The sequence below is a fragment of the Myxine glutinosa genome, chromosome 10 (assembly GCF_964187855.1).
Source record: "Myxine glutinosa chromosome 10, kmMyxGlut1.1, whole genome shotgun sequence".
In the NCBI taxonomy this organism is placed as follows: Eukaryota; Metazoa; Chordata; class Myxini; order Myxiniformes; family Myxinidae; genus Myxine; species Myxine glutinosa.
Genome location: NC_136270.1, coordinates 67910096 through 67931251, shown reverse-complemented (window position 1 = coordinate 67931251; position 21156 = coordinate 67910096). Strand labels below are relative to the sequence as shown.

The window sequence follows — 21156 nt, the reverse complement described above, 5'->3', positions numbered from 1 at the left end:
GAGGAGGGGAGTGTGGTTGAAGCCGAAGGGAAAGGTGTATGTTGCCTGTGTGAGAAGTGTTATGATTTATGGGAGCGAGACATGTTTAATGAATGTAGAGCAGCAACGAAGGCTGGAAAGGGTGGAAATGGGAATGGTTCAGTGGATGTGTGGAGTATCGTTGAAAGAGAGGAAGACAAATGATGAATTGCGAAAGATGATGGGAATAGAGCCTGTGATGGATGCTGTGAAGAGAAACAGGTTGAGATGGTTTGGTCATGTGTTGAGGAAGGATGAAAGTGACTGGTTGAGAAGAGTGATGGAAATGAATGTAGAAGGACGTAGAGGACAGGGAAGACTGAGAAAGACTTGGCTAAAGATGGTGGAAGAAGAAATGCGGGCAATGGGGTTAACAAGGGGAGATGCAAAAAATGGGGCAAAATGGAGAAGATTGTCATGGGGCCCGCAAGGCTAACCCCCGCTCTAGCAGGGAAAATGTTGTGTTGTTGTCCCTCCACCACCAAAGGTGGACGGATGTGGTTTTCATCCCTGCCTGTTCGTCTGTTTATCTGTCTGTGAGCAGGATATCTCAAAAGGTTGTTGACCGATCTGGATGAATTTGGTGGACAGGTTGGATGTGTGACGTGACAAGGACAAATTGATTCGATTTTGGTGAATAATCGGATCTGGATACAGATACAATAATTTTTAAAGTGATTCTTCATCATTGAGAGATGGAGCCAATAGCAATATCTTCTTTAATACAAGTTCGAGGCTCGTTGAAGGGCTAGGACACAGAACAGATCAGCACACAACACAGCAAGGGGAACAGGGAACAACTGGAGAAAGGGGAAACCAACAGCATGGCGGAGGGAGAAGGTACACAGAGACGGACAATGAGGGGATGCAATAAGCAAAGTTTTGGATAAACAAGATGGATACATAAGCAAAGTTTTGGGAGGGATTAGGGGTAATTTCACTGGTGTAGAAAAAAAAATCATGTTTTTGGTCGGGGTGGAGGGGAGGGGGTGGGGGACAGGAACAGCAGAATTGAAGGACAAGATAGTGGGAGATGGACAAACAATGGGTGTGAGGAATGAGGGCAGGAGAGGTCGCATGGTGTGGACAAGATGGATCCGGAAGGGAACTCCAAGGAGGGAAAAATGTAAATTTGGAAGGATGGGTTCATTCCTGGTGGAATTTTTTTGCCATCATCCAAACTTGCTTTCGGTAGGAATCATGTGGATTTGCGATGGTGCGCCATTCATTGACTTTGTAAATGTAATGGACAGTGTGATGTGATGTTCTCACCCCCTCCCTTCTCCTGTTTAATTTAAAAAGTGTTTATTCTGGCTTGTTGTTCTCTGTTTGCAGCATGAAAATAGGAATCATGGAATAGCACGAGGAAGCATACTTTTTTGACATTTGTGTTCCCTGCCACGGGCAGAGAACAGGAACAGATTTGGAGGAAAAAGAAGGAAAGTGGGCATTGGTGAAAGGTTGGCAATTTTTGCTGCTGTGGAAAATGGCAGATCCCATCATGGACCTCTTTGAAGAGGGAGGCCTTTTCGATTCTGAAGGGCTTTCAGGGCTTGCTGGTGGGGAGTTTTCTGACCCAGGTGGTGGGGATACAATAGAGTTGCAGCCTATTGAGCCAAACTATGTTGGTATTCCCCCCAGCACAGCCAAACTTCACCACTTTGACCAATTTCCGTCATTTGAGCAGCAGCCGAAGTTTGCAGCAGTTGACCAGGGAAATGGCATGACGACTGGCAGCTTGCACTATTCCACAGTGGTGCCACCCCCAGCTGGCCAGTACAATGTTTGCCAGCCTTTTGTAAATGCAGACCCTCTTTGGGGAGGCCAGTCTTCGGGTGGAAATGTTCCAGCGACCAATAACTTTGGAGCTGCAGTACCACCACGCCCCATAGCTCCTCAAGTGCAGCAACAGCAACAACAGCAGCAACAGCAGCAGTTGGCATACATGCAAACACGCCACAACTATGCCGTAACACAAGGACAGCAACCTCCGCATATAAGTCCTTATCAGGATAACGTAGGACCACGGCCAGCATTTGCAGGTACACCCGTGCAGGGTGGAATTGCTCAGGCTCGACCATCTCCACAACTTCATGGCATGCCCCAAGCACCAGTCTATACCCATGCTCCACTGACGAATGTTGTGCCGACTCGTCCGGCAGGTGGTTACATTCAAGTTGCTCAGCGTCCCGAAATGCTTCGGCAGGCCGGATACCCACCGCAAGGTCAGGTTCTGTCAATGGGGCGTTCACCACAGGGTCAGACCCCGATGCGTGCAATGACTGCTCCACAACATGCTGTCACTTCGGGACACTATGGCCACCAATATAGGTACGGCCCACCTGGGAACAGTGGTGGGCGCCCTTTGGATAGTTCCGGTGTTGTCTGTAGCTTTCCAGGTGAACCTGCGCAGCAGGCCACCTTTCCGCACTCCAATATTGTGCATCCCCCCCAGCCAACTGGCACCAGTGTGTGCACCTCAAACCCCCCAAGCCAAATGAGCCAGTTGCTAGCTATGCAGACCCCATCCCCAAGCACTGGGAACGAGCAGAAGTATAACACTCAGGGATTGTTCACCGCATCGCCTGGGAATGCTCCTGGCCATGTCCGGGTGCAGCCTCCCATCCAACCGCACCAAAGCACGCCTGCTAGTTTCCCTCGCCTGCATCCTCCTCAGCACCAGGTGGGTGAGCGTGGGATGTTTTGAGAACCCATCAATTGAACACAACAAAGTTGTTGAAACTGATTTCATCTACCTTCTTATATAAGCATTGATGTTCCATGAATCGTTACCTAGTGATTGTGTTTAAAATGACAAATAGCACTTTTAAGTGCTATTATTATTTATACTTTTGCATGATATGTACAAATTTGATTATGCTTCCACCAACGAAGTTACTGGAGGCATTATATTTTTTGGTTGTCCATCTGTCCGTCCATCTGTCCGTGATAGGTTTTCTTTTCCACGATAACTTGAGAACAACTGAAGGGATCTCAGTCAAACCTGGTGCAGGTTTATATATTGAAGTAGAGATGAACTGATTAGATTTTGTGGTCAAAGGACAGAGGTCATGTTATGTAAAAATCCTGTTACCACGATAACTTGTCAACCAGTGATGGGATTCTGACCAAAGTTGGGATGAGTATGTATTATGATGCTAACCACCTTTAGAGGCCATTTAGAGGTATTATGATGCTAAGATGAACTGATTTGATTTTGGGATCAAGAGGTGAAAGGTCAAACTCTGTAATAGCTTTATAACTTGAGAATGGCTGAAGGGATCTAATTCAAACTTGGTACAGGTATGTATAATGATGTAAAGATTAACTGATTCAATTTTGGGGTCAAGAGGTCAAAGTCTAATAGGTTTATAATTTGATAATAGCTGAGGGGATCTAATTCAAACGTGGTACAGGTATGTATAATGATGTAAAGATAAACTGATTAGATTGTGGGGTCAAGAGGTCAAAGGTCAAATATCGGATTTCCCGTCAGGGAAAAATTCTGCTACTGAGCTAACTTGTGAACCAGTTGTGGAATTTTCACGAAACGTGGTATAATTATATATTATGATGCAAAGATAAACTGATTCGATTTTGGGGTCAATATGTCAAAGATCAGAGGTCATGTTAAGTTGCAATTATTTTGTTACTGCGATAACTTAACAATGGCTGGAGGATTGAAATCAAACTTGGTACAGGTATGTATCATGATGAAAATATGAACTGATTAGGTTTTGGGGTCAAGATGTCATAGGTCAGAGATCATGTTAAGTAAAATCTATGTTGCCACACCAACTTCTGAACAAGTGATGGGATTTTGAACAAATTTGGTAAAAGTATATATGATGCAAAGATGAACTGATGGGATTATGGTATGAAGAGGTCAAATGTCAGGGGGTCAGGGCAGGTAAAAATGTGATGACTTGAGAACTGCTGAAGGGATTTAAATCAAACTTGGTACAGGTATGTACGAGTACAATGATGTAAACATGAACTGATTAAATTTTGGGGTCAATAGGTCAAAAGTCAGAGGTCATGTTAAGTCAAAATAATGTGGCTGTGCGAACTTGTGAACAAGTGATGGGATTTTGAACCAAACTTGGTATGAGTATATATATATATATATACATACTGTTACGCAACCGCGATTAACACCACAGTTGCGGATGGCCGATTGCGAGGCTTTACACTCCCGAGGCGAAAACTCAATGGCGGATTCCAAATCAACACAAAGTTAAACGCGCGGAATGGCGGACACAGCAAGCTCTGCAGCCTTATCTATTAAAATCAACACCCAGGAGACTGCGTTCAGATATATACAGAAAATAATATAAGGATTTATTATTGAAAAGTAATAACAGTAAAAAAAGCATGCGCCGGTAATACTAATCTTCTATCTATAATTCCAGTAATCTCTGTGTGTGTGTGTGTATGTGTGTATGTGTGTGTGTATGTGTGTGTGTCTGTGTGTTTGTCTGTGACCGCTGTTTCTCGACAACCACGGGTCCGATATACTTGAAACTTGCCAGGTATATTGCTGGGGACCTGAGGATGTGCCTTTTCAAGGTTTCATATTAATCGGAGAAGTAGTTACCGAGCTATGGCGATTTAGCCGTTCGCTTTGGCTTTGCGAATGGACCAAACCATTTCATGTAAATCGAGGGGGGGGGGGTTCTGTGGTCGTTCGCTTTGGCTTTGCGAATGGACCAAACCATTTCATGTAAATAGAGGGGGGGGGGGGGTTCTGTGTTCGTTACTGCCACGCGGTTTGGAATGTTTTTCCTTTTCATTTTTTTTTTTTTTGGCAAGGAACGGGCACCCACGTACGGGCACGTCCTAGTCTATCTATAATTCCAGTAATCTCTGTGTGTGTGTGTGTATGTGTGTGTGTATGTGTGTGTGTCTGTGTGTTTGTCTGTGACCGCTGTTTCTCGACAACCACGGGTCCGATATACTTGAAACTTGCCAGGTATATTGCTGGGGACCCGAGGATGTGCCTTTTCAAGGTTTCATATTAATCGGAGAAGTAGTTACCGAGCTATTAGTAAAAGTAACGCAAGCCGTTCGCTTTGGCCTTGCGAATGGACCGAACCATTTCATGTAAATAGAGGGGGGGGGGGGGTTCTGTGGTCGTTCGCTTTGGCTTTGCGAATGGACCAAACCATTTCATGTAAATAGAGGGGGGGGTTCTGTGGTCGTTACTTTTTTTTTTTTTTTTTGGCAAGGAACGGGCACCCACGTACGGGCACGTCCTAGTAACTCTAATAAGCCTAAATTGGGATCCCACGCACAACAGATTCCAAACACGATACGAGGGAGATGAATACGAAAATAACATGTCTTTTAGTTTTATGCAAAGTGTATTCGCGGGTACGGCCTTATCTCGTCCTTGTCGTCTTGGTGGCCGCCGTCCAACACCCGGCTCCTTTCGTCCCGCGGCACGCCTCGCTCCAAGTTCCACGGCCCCGAGCACCACCAGGCCTCGTCGGTTCAACGGCACACCCACACCACGAGCTCCCTTGCTCCAAAGGTCCCACGCAGGGCTGCACAAAGCAAACGACTCCACTTGACTCGACTCTCTGCGGGAGTGCTGGCGCGGGAGTGCTGGCAGCCAACTGCCAAGTGCCAAGTGCCAGCTGCCAACTCCTCAGTGCCAACTCTCAGTGCCAACTCTCAGTGCCAACTCTCAGTGCCAACTCTCAGTGCCAACTCTCAGTGCCAACTCTCAGTGCCAACTCTCAGTGCCAACTCTCCGTGCCAACTCTCTGGTGTCAACTCTCCGTGCCAACTCTCCGTGCCAACTCTCGGTGCCAACTCCCAGTGCCAACTCTCAGTGCCAACTCTCAGTGCCAACTCTCCCAAAGGGCGTCCGACCGTCGATCATATCTCTGGCCGATGACGTCACATTGGCGCACTCCTCAGCCAATAAAAAACCTCCCAACTCGCCGGCTCGCCCAGGTCACGCCCTCTGCGGCATCACTCCACTCTCCCGTCCCCGACCCCCGCGGTCCTTGTGTTATAACACGTGCCAGGCGAGGTTTGTAGGCCTTGGAGGTGTAAACGGTGGCGGCCAATTGTGGCGGTGGTTTTGGCCTGGTTTCCTGTCCGTTTGTTCCGAAGTCATTGTCAGGGAAAGGAATTATTTAATGTTGCGCTAAGGACCTAACTAATGTTTATGTGGTTTGGAGTGCCATAATGGACAAAGGTTTGACTACTAGGTGAAACTCACAGGGGCGTTACCTTTAATCCCTCACTATTTAACACCCGAATCTCCAGGTAGATCCACAAATTTTTTTTTTTTTTTTTTTTTTTTTTTTTTGGTATACAAGATCGAGGCTCGTGTTAGAGCGAACATTAATCACACAGAAAGACAAACCGACACATAAAACATATAACATCGGGAGCGGTAGACAAGATGGGGAGAGAGAGGGAAGGATACAAACACAACATTTGAGAGCAGGGACCGAGAGACATGGAGACATCGAGAGATCTGAGAGAGGGCGAGGGCTTTGGGGGGGGGGGGCATGGGAAGGGGGCGGTGGGAGAGGTATAAAACATATGGACACTGCCAGGACTTCCAGGAAAGAAGTTGGAATTTCAAACAAGGTGGATCTGGGGTGAATGAGCGGGGGTAGAAAAGATCAAGGTTTTGGATGGGGGAAGATAAGAGATGGTGGTGAACAGCTGTTTTAAAGACCTGGAGGGAGGAGTGGGATTGAAGGGAGTGAGGGAGTTTGTTCCAGAGGCGGGAGAAAAGAGGAATGAAAGAGTGAAGGTGAGCAGAGAGCCGAGATTTCAGCAGTTTAACCATCAGAGGGTTGCTGGCAGATCTTGTGCGACCTGTAGGAATATTTGGGGGACAGAGCACAGAGAGCTGGGGGTGCAAGGCCGGAGAGGAGTCGGTAGAAGACAGAAAGACCACCTACCTGCCTGCGGTGAGTGAGTGAAAGGCCCTCAGAGATAGCTTCATCGCGGGAGATTCCAATAATTCTGAAAGCTTTGGTTTCAACAGCGTGAAGCCGAGCTAGGTGTGAGGCAGGAGCACCGGCCCATAGGGGAGAACAGTATTCCATTGAGCTGCGGATGAAAGCCTTGTATGTGGTGAGGAGCTCAGGTGTGCCGAGGAAGGACTTCGCACGACGGAGGATGCCCAGTCGGCGACTGGCTTTGGAGGCCAGCTTGGAAATGTGGTTTTCCCAAGAAAGATCATGGCAGATAGTGAGACCCAAAAACTTGAGCGACAGAACTTCTTGGAGAGGATTGTTGAGAAAGTAGATGGGAGGGTTGTCCAGTCGATCTTTTCGGAGAGACATAGTAAGAGTGTGAGATTTGTCAGGATTGAAAGACATGTTCCACTTGTTTGACCAGTCTGTGATTTTGTCCAGGTCTTCAGAGAGTGAGGAGGCAGCAGACTGCCGATCTGAGGGAAGAGGAATGGAGCGGCAGAGAGTGGAGTCATCAGCAAAGAGATAGAGAGGATTTTCGAGAGAGTCGGAGAGATCATTGATGAAGACCAGAAAAAGCACGGGGCCCAGAACACTGCCTTGGGGAACTCCAGCCTGAACAGGAAGAGGAGATGAGAGAAACCCATTCAGGGCCACACGTTGACGACGACTAGAGAGGAAGTCCGCCAGCCATGTGTGGAGATTTCCATGGATACCAAAGGAGGAGAGTTTGGTGAGCAGAGCGGGGTGCCAGACCGTGTCGAAGGCACGTGATATGTCGAGGGAGACAGCTCTAATTTCCTGTTTGGCATTGAGGACCTCCATCCATTGTTGAGACCTCCAATCATACATATTACCCCGACAAACGCCTAAACATCAAGAACTTATTACATGTAGAGTCCCTGTCACGACAGTCGAATACCTACCTATCAGATCTACCTCGCTCTGGATGTTGCTCTACCAAAATTCATAACACAGCCCCCCCCCCCCCCCCCTGGAACCGTAGCTCCTGCAAGGTTCACCGCAGGCGCTACCATTCCAGCCTTAACACTTTCTGTCACATACTTAATTAACCTATGAAATAAATCAGGAAGGGCTGTGGGAAGTGAGTCGGACTACCTACCTACACTTCCTTAACATGCTAAACCCCTTAACCATCATGCAACTAGGTACATTGATCTTCATTCCATCGCTCCTGTGGAGGGAGGAAACAACCAACACGCAACACTAACTTAACCACAAAACTTAACCATAACCAGAAAATTCCAAAAACTCTATAAACATTTGTACCGACCCCACTCTACAGACCGCGTCCCCCGGTGGATGCCACAAGACACAACCTTACCTGCGGGGCCATCCCCAATGCATCCCCCTAAATTTCCACGGGCCCTGTCCAGATGTTACAGGTGAGTGACATGGCTCGGTGGATTTCGCCCACCTTCGTACAACACAACCCCTTAACCACTCATTCTCATTCCATAGGTCATCAAGGCATTTCAAAAATCAATAAGGTTCTTCTCAATACACCCCCCCCCTGCAGGACCATGGCATTGATGTCATTCGCATGTGTGTGCATTCCTCAACTAGGCAGCGGGGAGGTACCGCACAAAAAGATGGTGGGGGCGCATCAGGCTGTGGTGCCCGCAGTCCCAAAAACAAGTCAACCGACTTACAAGTTCATTGCCCCCCCCCCCCTTTACCTCTTGGCCCCGTGACAGCCCAACAGCCCCTTTCCGCCGTTACCTCACCGGTGAGGGTCTCCACACACACCAGGCTCCTTTGCCTCCTGCTTCCGCGCAGCAACACGGGTCGCCGGGGGACTTCCTCACCCCGCGGCGTCCAACCAGACCCTCCACCGACGAGCTCCAATTTCCAGTTACCACCGGCTGCCAGGGGTAATTGCCGCAGAGGGGGGCCCGCAGGCATCGCTCCTCAGAGCTTGCTCTGTACCTGCGGACACACACACCTTCCCCACCCACAAGACCCCAAAACACACTTCCTCCCCCGCTGCCATTCAATTCTCCACACAACTCAGCACAATTCAGTACAATTCTTGGTGTAAAAGGTGTTACAAGGCTTGCCATGGCCTGCCAATGTGAAATCCCATTCACAGTTCGAATCATTGAATCCTTACACATTTCCATTAGCACATTTCCAAAAAGCACAATTATCACCCTTCATTATCTCCAATAATCATCACTCACTCTCTCCAGGTTCCACTCTCACAACCACATCAAAACACAGAACCACAACACAAAAACATACGCCACCCACAAGACACTGTGTGGCCCCCATTCCATCCCCTCACCGGCCATGTCATCACTCTCACCCGCCTCCCAACTCCAAATTACATGTCCCCAATTTCCCAAAGCAAGTCCTGAAGCCTGGGACAGTACTCCTTAAAACACTCACCTCAAGTGCAGGTAGTTGCAGGTTGGTCGGGTTCAAGAGTGTCATCCACCCTCAAAATCCCAAAATTTCACATTGGGCCTACCAAATACTCCCAAATTTCTCTTTTGTCCCCACTACACTGGCAGGTATGTGGATCCGCATCCAACGTGATCCTCGCTACACAACTACCTGTGGCCACGACAGCTCTGCACCTCTACCGTGCAAGGGTCTCCGGGACAAGGTGAGCAGTCAAAACGCCAACATGGCCCATGAGTGTCCATAAGGGCGCGACCCACCATCCATCCTTCGGCCCCCCTGCGAGGAACACAGCTGCAGCAGCCCCAGCTGGCCAATGTGGTGAGCACTTGCTGCCACAACACACACTACCGCACACACAACCTCGGCCCTGGGGGGCACGGTCGCAGAGCGTGGCATTCCTACAGCCACGTCCCCTGCACCTCCCCATCATCCCCCAGTCCGACTACAGAACTGCAGCCCCCCAGTGCTCACCCACACTTGACCACACCAAGGTCCAGTCAACAGCCATGCTCCACCAGGAGACCCACCCAGAAGACATGGTCCACACACCTCGGAAACGCACAGCACCACGTTGACCCTCAGGCTACACAACTACATCCCCATCATCCCGCGTCCCAAATATCAGCACAGTTGCCCCCGCAACCAGTTGAAAGCTGTGTCTTGCTACCCTATTAATTTCATCACAGCCTCCAACACGTTGGTCTGCACACCTGGATCAATAATGGCGTCACTGTACAGTGTCAATCGTGACATTTCAAAATCCACCCTTAAATTTGCATCTAACCCACAGATTACCCATGCCAACCATTTGTCACATTTCACTAACCTCACCAAAGAAGGATGCTTTGCCATACACGTGCCAGCCGAGCATGGCCCATATGCTCGGCTCGTTACACATCTCCCGATTCACATCCCCATGGCTCTCTTCCCAACCCGAGAGTCCATAAATCATAACGGAGCATCTGTGGAAGGTCACTCACACCATCACGTTCCACAGATGCCCCAATGGTTGTCCGGCAGGCTATCTCCATCCCTGTCCATTCGGTTTGACCCGCGTCCATCGACCAACACGGCATGGCAGGTCATCACATGCCAGTTGTCCCAAAGTCTCAGGGAGAGGGTGTCAGGTCGCATGCCCGGGTGATCACTACATCAGGCCCAAGCTGGCCATCTGCGGTGCCACCACCAAAGCGCGACCCACAACACCTCCCCCTAGTGGTCCTCAATAAATGCCAACCCAGGCTTGAGAAACCACCTCGGACCCCTCTGGAGGTCTTAACCCCCACCAGGGTCCGGTGACCCTGCCGGCCCGAGCCACCAGCTCGGACGGCGCCCCGACGGACAAGGGACGCCACACTCCACCAGACCCCCCGTGGGACCCAGGTCGTACCTCGACACCCAAGGCTGGACCCCACGTCCAAATCTCGCCATCACAGCCCCCCAGCTGGCTGGCATACCCAAATTTTGAAAGGGGCAACTTTTGCCCGAGGCCATCACCCATGACCTCTCCATGTCCAGATCCCGCAGCCCGTGGACCAATCCCAACCATGGCTGCTCCAAATCAAGTTCCCATTGTAATTTTATTTTAAATTTTATTTTACAAATTTTCATTCCCACTGCCAAACCGCAGCTGCAGGGAACAACCTCTACCACCAGTTGTTCTGCCCCTCCCTGCAGTTGATCCAAATTCCCTACAGGGACCAAATCTCCAGAAGCTCTATCTCCCGATCCTCCAAGATCCAAATCCAGCCCGGAGCCAACACACTCCCCCAAATGGTTGTCCAATTTTGGAGCCTCTGTTTCCAAATAGCAGTGTACGGTGAGCGTCCCCTCGGTCATTCCAACCACCTCCTTGGACCAACTCACCTCTTCCCCCAGACTCCTTTGGGCCTGGACAAGCTCTACCTCCATGGGACTGTCACAGGTCTCCAGCCGCTGGATCGAATCATCCTCATCATTTCCACAAATCATTCCTGGCCCCGCCAGGCTTTGATCAATATCCCCAATAAATACCTGGTCCGGCTCCATTGCACGGACCCCCAAAAACTCTACCCCCTCTTGCTCCGCACCACCGCCCTGGTGCTGCACAATTCCAAATTCATCCCCCGGTTGGGGTGTTGTGACATCCACACGGTCCCGATAAACAACCAGGCCAGAATGTGGGAAACATTCCCCATTACAACTCTCACATTCCAAATTTCCTTCCAATTTTTCATTCCTCGCTTTCATTTGTTCATTCACTTTTCCCTCCAATCCCTCAATTTTGCTGTCCATCCCTTTGATCTGTTCTTTCAAACCCTCCTCTAATCTACCCATTTGCCCCTCCATGTTTTTTGTTTGGGCATTAATTTTGTTCTCCAATTGCTCGTTCTGAGCATTCATTTCCCCTTTCAATCCATTAATTTGGTCACTCATGTCCTTCAGTCCTTCCCTCCATTCCTTCCCCTGCGACTCCATTTTATTTTCCAGCCCGTCAATTTTATCATTTATTCCCCGAATTTCTGCAAGGTTTCGCTCACCCTGTGCGTTCATGTCTCCCATATTTTTTTAAATGTTATTTTCCATCCCTTCCATTTTTCGAAGCAATTGACCCAACATCTGGTCGGTTGTCGGGGCCGTTCCTACTGCTCCCGACTCCCCGGTGGGGGAGGGGGATAAGTTGGTGCTCGGGACGGGGGAGGTTCCAAGGCTCACCTCGACATCTAATTCCCCTATTTCCGGCTCACTCCCGACGCTGACGGAGGCCACGCTGCGTACCTCCATTTCGTCCATCTCCGACATCCGCCTTCCGGAAGATTGTTTCCCGCGCGCGTATTTCTTTTAATTCCAGTAACACAATTTAAATTTGACGAAGACGCGATATCGCGCTCCGTATGCCCAATTGATTATTAAATTTCCCCGCCTCGACTATAAAAATTTTGCGTTCGAACGTCGGGCGCAATGCACGCCCGACTGTGTCGATGTCTCGCCGCGGACAAAAAAAATTTGTCCGACGGGTTCGAATCCTACACTCCTGACACCACTTGTTACGCAACCGCGATTAACACCACAGTTGCGGATGGCCGATTGCGAGGCTTTACACTCCCGAGGCGAAAACTCAATGGCGGATTCCAAATCAACACAAAGTTAAACGCGCGGAATGGCGGACACAGCAAGCTCCGCAGCCTTATCTATTAAAATGAAACACCCAGGAAACTGCGTTCAGATATATACAGAAAATAATATAAGGATTTATTATTGAAAAGTAATAACAGTGAAAAAAGCACGCGCCGGTAATACTAATAACTCTAATAAGCCTAAATTGGGATCCCACGCACAACAGATTCCAAACACGATACGAGGGAGATGAATACGAAAATAACACGTCTTTTAGTTTTATGCAAAGTGTATTCGCGGGTACGGCCTTATCTCGTCCTTGTCGTCTTGGTGGCCGCCGTCCAACACCCGGCTCCTTTCGTCCCGCGGCACGCCTCGCTCCAAGTTCCACGGCCCCGAGCACCACCAGGCCTCGTCGGTTCAACGGCACACCCACACCACGAGCTCCCTTGCTCCAAAGGTCCCACGCAGGGCTGCACAAAGCAAACGACTCCACTTGACTCGACTCTCTGCGGGAGTGCTGGCGCGGGAGTGCTGGCAGCCAACTGCCAAGTGCCAAGTGCCAGCTGCCAACTCCTCAGTGCCAACTCTCAGTGCCAACTCTCAGTGCCAACTCTCAGTGCCAACTCTCCGTGCCAACTCTCTGGTGTCAACTCTCCGTGCCAACTCTCAGTGCCAACTCTCAGTGCCAACTCTCCCAAAAGGCGTCCGACCGTCGATCATATCTCTGGCCGATGACGTCACATTGGCGCACTCCTCAGCCAATAAAAAACCTCCCAACTCGCCGGCTCGCCCAGGTCACGCCCTCTGCGGCATCACTCCACTCTCCCGTCCCCGACCCCCGCGGTCCTTGTGTTATAACACGTGCCAGGCGAGGTTTGTAGGCCTTGGAGGTGTAAACGGTGGTGGCCAATTGTGGCGGTGGTTTTGGCCTGGTTTCCTGTCCGTTTGTTCCGAAGTCATTGTCAGAGAAAGGAATTATTTAATGTTGCGCTAAGGACCTAACTAATGTTTATGTGGTTTGGAGTGCCATAATGGACAAAGGTTTGACTACTAGGTGAAACTCACAGGGGCGTTACCTTTAATCCCTCAATATTTAACACCCGAATCTCCAGGTAGATCCACAATCATACATATTACCCCGACAAATGCCTAAACATCAAGAACTTATTACATGTAGAGTCCCTGTCACGACAGTCGAATACCTACCTATCAGATCTACCTCGCTCTAGATGTTGCTCTACCAAAATTCATAACAATACATACTACCGGTCAAAAGTTTTAGAACACCTCAATTTTCCAGTTTTTGTTGAAATTTATGCAGTTTAATGTCTCAATGTACTCTGAAATTAAGCACAGAACAAATAAACAATTGGAGATAAAAAAAGAAATCATAGAATCATTTTGTTTAACAAAATTTAATTTAAATTTTTGACTCTGCAAAGTAGCCACCTTTTGCAGATATAACCGCCGAACACACTTGTGGCATTCTTTCTACAATGGAAATCAAATATTGTTCGGGAAGTTCTTCCCAACACTGTTGCAGAAGTTCCCACAAATGTGTTGCACTTGTAGGTTGCTTTGATTTCACGCTTCTGTCCAGTTCATTCCAAACCAGCTCGATGGGGTTCAAGTCTGGAGACTGTGCTGGCAAATCCATGATTTGAATCCCACCTTCTTGTTCTTTTCCTCGAAGGTAGTTTTGACATAGCCTGGAGGTGTGTTTTGGGTCATTATCTTGCCGTAGGATGAACCCCTGACCAACAAGGCGTATACCAGGGGGTATTGCATGGCGCTGCAAAATGCTGTGGTCGCCCTTTTGGTTCAGGGTGCCAGTCGCCGACTCTGGATCCAGCAAAAGAGCCCCAGACCATCACGCTTCCTCCTCCATGTTTGACAGTTGTTGTCACACACTGAGGAACCATCCTTCCACCTACTCAACGGCGTACAAAAACCGTGCGTGATGAACCAAACATTTCAAATTTTGATTCATCGGTCCATAAGACCTTCCAGTATTCAGTAGTCCACTGGCGGTGCTTCATGGTCCAGGCAAGCCTCTTTTTCTTATTTTGCCATCTTAGCAATGGCTTTCTTACTGCCACTCGACCTGTCAAACCAGCAGCTCAGTCTTCTCTTCACAGTTGAAACTGAGATTTGCTTACTTCGACAAGTGTTGAGCTGTGCTTGAAGCTGTTGTCCTGTGAGCCGCCTATCACGCAAGCTGTTGACTCTCAGAAACTTGTTTTCTGATTCTGTTGTGGCTTTGGGTCTGCCGGACCTCCTCCTGTCAGAGTTTCCTCCAGTTTCCAATATACTACTTCCTGCAGTGCAATATTGTCCACATAATGCTTCAGAGGGTGTAATAACAGTCTGTTCCAATACTGCTTTTCTACAGACAGGGGGTTTGTAATCAAGTAATCAGCAGAGGTTGGGACACCTGTAGGAATTGTTTGCATCAACTTTCAAGGCTTAATTTACTTTCCTTGCTGCAGAACAGCTGTAAGTTATGTTATAAAAGTTAAATCCACAACATTGTCCCAATAGTAGGTTTAATGACAACTCGATCTCTGGCAACATCCTGTAAAAATACGATCAGGCAATATATCAAGATTATACAATCAAGGAGAAGTTCAGCAATTATCAATCAGTGCAAGCAAGCCTAGTTCATCTACATATACGCACCATTCGAGTCTACGTGTCACAGATTAAATGTCACAGGAATGATCCGGAGCGATGGCCGTCCGAGTTCTTATAGACGCCTCTCAGTGGTTGGAGAGAGCATAACACCTGGGTTCAACTTAGATACAATTTCATTACATTCTCCCCGCCGTTAAAACTACACTTCCGCTCAGGCAGGAATCAAGCACGCAGCAGCAATAGTAGGGCAGCGATTGTCCGTCCATGTCGGTCGGTCCATCCGTAGCGATCGGGGCGATGAATTTCCCTTCCAGCATGGGTCCGGAACCTACCGGGTACTACATCCCCAAGTCCGGAGTCCCCTGTGTCGGAGTAGCCACCCAAGTCAGGTGACGAAGGTGGCACCACAGAGCCTACAGGTTGGGGTGTATTTGGCGGCGACGTGGCCGGCAGATGCTCCATAGGCGGAGCAACGGGAGAGTCCATAGACTCGTAAGTTGGTTCGTCGATTTCCTCGCAAGGGGCCAGGTGGCGTACGGAGACAGTTGACTCGCGTCCATCAGACATCAACACACGAGCATGCTCGGGATTAGCTTGGAGTACTTGCACCTTATCCACTAGTGGATCATACTTACTCATGCGAACCGCATGTTTGAGGTAAGCCGGCCCCGGCTCTGCAAGCCAACTAGGTAAAGGTCGGATACTACCCGAACTCCTCGGGTGATGAAACATCCGTTCGTGGGGAGTTTGGTTGGTTGCCGTACACAGTAAAGTCCTGATCGAGTTCAGTGCCGCAGGTAACGACCAAGCCCATTTATCTAGGCCTCGGCCGAGGGACCTAAGGCTTAGCGTGACGGCTCTCCATATAATACCAATTAAGCGTTCGACCTGTCCATTCGCCTGCGGTCTATACGGAGTGGTATAGCTATAAGCGACATTATGCTGGAGTAAGAAGTTCCTCATCTCCTGGGACAGGAACACCGCACCTCGATCGATATGCACGTAGGCCGGATTCCCAAACATAGAAAACAAGTTCTGCAGGCACCGGATAACCGTGGCGGCTGTCATATCGACGCACGTGAAAGCGAAATGGAATCTCAAGAACTCATCAACGATATTGAGCAGATAACGAGAGTTACTCGATGCCGGTGACGCCAGCAGTGGCCCTTTGAAGTCCATCGCCAATCTCTCCTACGGCCTAGTTGCTCGGACCAGTGTTCCCATATGAGGGTTGTAAAAACGCGGTTTGAGTTCAGCACATACAGAACAATTGCGACAGATCTGGCGAATGTCTTCAACCGAGTAGGGCAAGTTACGACTACGCACAAAATGAGCGAAATGCGTCACCCCGGGATGGCACAAAGTGTCGTGCAAAGCGCGCAGATCCTCCAAAGATATGAGGCCCGCACACGTCGCCAGCCGCGATAAGGCGTCGGCAACCAGGTTATCCCTCCCAGGGCGATATTTGATTGTGTAGCAGAAATTGGCGAGTTCGATTTGCCAGCGAGTGATTTTCTCATTCTTAATGCGTTGAGCATGCTGGGTGTCATACATAAACGCAACGCTCTGCTGGTCCGTGATAATTTGGAAGCATCGTCCGAGCAAGTAGGGACGACAACGCCGAATCGACTCGACGATGGCATACGCCTCCTTTTCGACAGACGAATGTCTCCGCTCAGCGGAGGAGAGAGTTCGCGAAAAGAAGGCCACAGGGCGTCCCCCTTGGGAGAGAGTTGCAGCTATCGCATGATCCGATGCATCACTTTCCAAAACAAAAGATTTATTTTCATCAATTGTCGCCACAGCGGCGCCAGTGATGTCGGACTTAAGGCTATGGAAAGCGGCCTTGGCGGCAAGGCTCATGGGGAACGCTTCGCAGTCCACAAGTGGGCGGAGCTTCACAGAGAAATTTTGTACCCACTTAGAATAATGAGCGAACAGCCCGAGAGCACGCCCCAACGAAGCACGATCGCAGGGCGGGGCCATGTCGATCAAGGGTCACAGACGCTCCTTATCCGGAGCAACAGAGCCGTGGGTCACGGTGTACCCCAGAAGATCTATCGTGCGAGCGGAGTAACGACATTTAGCCTCATTCATAGCTAAGTGATACCTCTGCGCGACCTCGAGAAAGCGCTTCAGATTACCATCATGATGTTCCTGGTCATACCCGCAAACAGTGAGATTGTCCAGATATACAAAGACATCGGTCAAGTTCTCCGTAGCGATGAGGTTGTCCATAGCCCTCTGAAAACAAGCGACCCCGTTTGTGACCCCAAAAGGTAGCCTGGTGAACTGGTATAACCTTTGACCTGATTCAAACGCTGTATAGATGCGATCGGCCTCGGAGATGGGGATTTGAAGATACGCACTACGCAGATCAAGAGTGCTATAGACCGAATAATGGGGCACCTGTCGAACCAGGGAGTCCATTCCCAGAAGGGGGTAGGCGTCCAGCTGTGTAAACCGATTAATCGTCTGCGAATAGTCGATTACCATGCGTTTGCGATGCGCTTTGCTTCGTACCACCAGAACTTGGGCCCGCCATGGCGACCGACTAGGTTCTATGATACCTTCCTTTAATAGCTGGGCCGTTTCTTCCGTAATGAATTGCGCGTCAGCTCGTGAATAGCGTCGCGATTTAACCGCTACAGATGTGCAGTCCGTGGTCATATTGGGGAACAGCCACAGCGGCTCAATTTTCGTCCCTGCAAGAGCACACACAGCAAGCGTATCAGTGCCACCAAATTCCATTTCCAAACATCCATGTCGCTTGAGAAAATCATGTCCAAGCAAAACTTCTGCACATAATGCGGGTAAGACCATTAGATGCACATCCAGAAACATTCGTCCCTTAATCACAAGCTTCAGTCGACATTCCCCTTTTGTGCTGAGCCATAGCCCCTGAGAGGCCATAAAGATTCGGCGTCTTGTCCCAAGAATCGGCCATCCATGTTTTTGCACAAGTCAAAAATCCACATCACTATCCGTGGAACCTGTGTTGAACAAAGCTTTCGCAAAAATTCCTTCGATCATGAGTGGGATGATGGCGAGAGCCAGGCCAGGTGGACCTGTAGTTATCGAGTCGTCTAGGCGAGGCGCTCGTGCCTCGCGTGCCAGCTAAAGTCTTTCGTGCCGTTGAAGTCGTTTGTTGGCCAGTTGTGCCGCCTCCAGAGGGCGCACGTGCCACGCGTGAAGTTCCCAGGTTTCGTGCCGTTGCAGTAGCTTGTAGTTCATACGTGCAGCCTCCGGAGGGCGCTCGTGCCACGCGTGGAGTTTCAAAGCCAACATTAGCCGTTCGGGTGGCCGATCCAGGAAGTTGGCAGGGTGTCGGAAGAATGCCGGCCAAGGACGGTCGCACCGCGTACTGTCGTGTGTGCGCCACTTGTTTAGTCGGCGCGGCGAGTCTCACCAAGGTCGAGCTCTCAACTTGGGACCCACGGGAAGGGGCGATCCCCATCAAAGTCAGGCGAGGCGCGCAGCGCGCTGCTCGGTCCGCTGGCTCAGCGATAAGCACATTCATCGTCGAGCGGGCTTGTTTGCCCCGCGACGATCGGCAAACTTTTGCAAAATGACCAGGCTTTGAGCACAAATGACATGTCGCATTTTTAGCTGGGCAAACCGACCTGAGATGATTCCGATTCCCGCAGAAATAGCACGTAGCGTTACTTCCGGGCTTGGGTCCAGCTGCTGAGGCTGCCGTCAAGCCCGGATCGGGATCCTCGGGAGTGGCCGGGGTCTCCGATTCCGGCGGAGGTGCAAAGGCTGCATCCACGACCTCGGCGGTAGCTCTCTCCGGTCGAGTTTGTCGAGATGTCCCCGCAGTGACGTATGGATGTTCATACGTGTCGGATTGTTCCCGTGCTTGGGTATACACGCGAGATAGCTGGAGTGCTTCGGCGAATGTCAAATCGGCTTCTTCAAGAAGTCTCTGTCTGACGACTGGGGACCTAAGTCCTGCGACGAAAGAATCGCGTACAAGGTCATCACAGACTTGTTCATGAGTACGTACCTCCGGGGCACTCTCGGTCAGTAGACGTCGGAGGTCTTGAGCAAAGTGATCTAAAGTCTCCGTGGGCTGTTGTCGTCGTATTGCGAGCAAATGACGGGAATAGACTGCACTTCGTTGTTTTATGTAAATACGCTTCAGCTCTGCCATGGCTGCATTGAACGTCTCACATTGTTCGATTGCCCTGTACACATTACGGTGTACCTTTGATTGCAGTACTTCTAGTTTCGTTTCATCGGTGACGACTTCCTGAGCCTTGAATTGGTTATCCAAGATTTTCAGCCAATGTGTCAATTCTGCGGCCGCGTCCGCCGCTTGAGGGTCGGCTGCGAAGATCGGCACTTGGATCATTTTGTGACTCGTCATGTCGCTCGCGGACGTGGCACGTTCAAGACGAAGAGACGAATTGTCATTAATTGTTATAAAAGTCAAATCCACAACATTGTCCGAATAGTATGTTTAATGACTATTCGATCTCTGGCAACATCCTGTAAAAATACGATCATGCAATATATATATATATAACCACCTTTAGAGGCCATTTTTCCCCGCAAGCGGGGGTTGGCCTTTTTCGGGCACCGTGGTTGTTGTTGTTTTTTGGTCCCCTTTTTGAAGCAATGTTTTACGGCCGGATGCCCTTCCTGACGCCAACCCTTTTTGCCGCCTTTAACGACAAACAGGGAATTACCAGTGAACTGGTACTCAATTAGCCGACCTCGGAAGGATGACAGGCTGAGTCAACCCCCCTGGCGTTAATTCAGCAATCGACCGGGATTCGAACCCAGGATCCTAGGATCCTAAGCCGGCATCCTAGCCGCTAGCCCAACACCAGTGTTGATTAATTTGAAATAGATCAGGATTATATAATCAAGGAGAAGTTCAGCAATTATCAATCAGTGCAAGCAAGCCTAGTTCATCTACATATACGCACCATTCGAGTCTACGTGTCACAGATTAAATGTCACAGGAATGATCCGGGGCGATGGCCGTCCGAGTTCTTATAGACGCCTCTCAGTGGTTGGAGAGAGCATAACACCTGGGTTCAACTTAGATACAATTTCATTACAAGTTATTAACCCATTACTTGTTCCCTGAAGAAGGCCTTTTTTTTTTTTACAATATAACTGTGCAATTTACATTATTTTCCCGTTTTTGCTAACCTAAACTTTTTTTAAACCTCAAGCAGTTTAGTGCTTACCTTTGTACCATTTCAGGTTATTCACTGGACATTAAACTGCATAAATTTCAATAAAAACTGGAAAAATGGAGGTGTTCTAAAACTTTTGACCAGTAGTGTATATATATATATATATATATATATATATATATATATATATATATATATATATATATATATATATATATATATATATATATATATACAGTGGTACCTCGGCTTACGAGTTTAATCCGTTCCGTGACGGAGCTCGTAAGCCAAATCGCTCGTAAGTCAAAGCAAATTTTCCCATTCAAATGCATTGAAATGCTATTAATCCGTTCCAGCCTCAAAAAAAAAACACCAATTTTTTTTGTTAGGTGCTTTTAAATAACAAAAATGTACTTTATAAATAACAAATAATGTATAAACAAGCACGACCTCGTATATACTGTACATAATACAAGAGAATGTAAAGAAATAAACTGGTTTTATTAAGCAGAGGAGAAGAGCATGCCAGGTGAGGTGTGCGTGTTGTCGACTTGGCGAGGCAGTACGATCGTACTCCTTCTACGATATGTACGATTTTGAAGCAGAAGGAGTCCATAAAGGCTATAACGCCAGCCAAGGGCGTTACGATTATTTCAAAGCTCCGGACCTCTATCCATGAAGATATGGAGAAGTTGTTGTTTGTGTGGTTGAAGGAGAAGCAGCTCGCAGGAGATACCGTGACCGAGAGCATCATGTGTTTGAAAAGATTGAAACTCGGATATCGAGCACGGACCACGAGGTGTTTTTTCTTTTTTCTTAATCTCGGTTTCAGTGAACTTTTGCTCTGTGCTCACGTGTACTGTACCTGTACCTGT

At 48.9% G+C, this 21156-nt stretch overlaps 1 protein-coding gene across 9 annotated transcripts in view; it reads left to right on the top strand.

Annotated features, from left to right (window-relative positions):
• LOC137434125 (chromodomain-helicase-DNA-binding protein 9) overlaps positions 1 to 21156 on the top strand; it is a 353801-nt gene that overhangs the window by 17173 nt on the left and 315472 nt on the right. For all 9 annotated transcript variants that reach the window (XM_068126815.2, XM_078785749.1, XM_068126819.2 and 6 more), the window contains one exon: positions 1354 to 2701. In XM_068126815.2, the coding sequence (XP_067982916.2) occupies positions 1505 to 2701 (1197 nt within the window). In that variant the 5' untranslated portion in view covers positions 1354 to 1504. The remainder of the gene's footprint in view (positions 1 to 1353; positions 2702 to 21156) is intronic.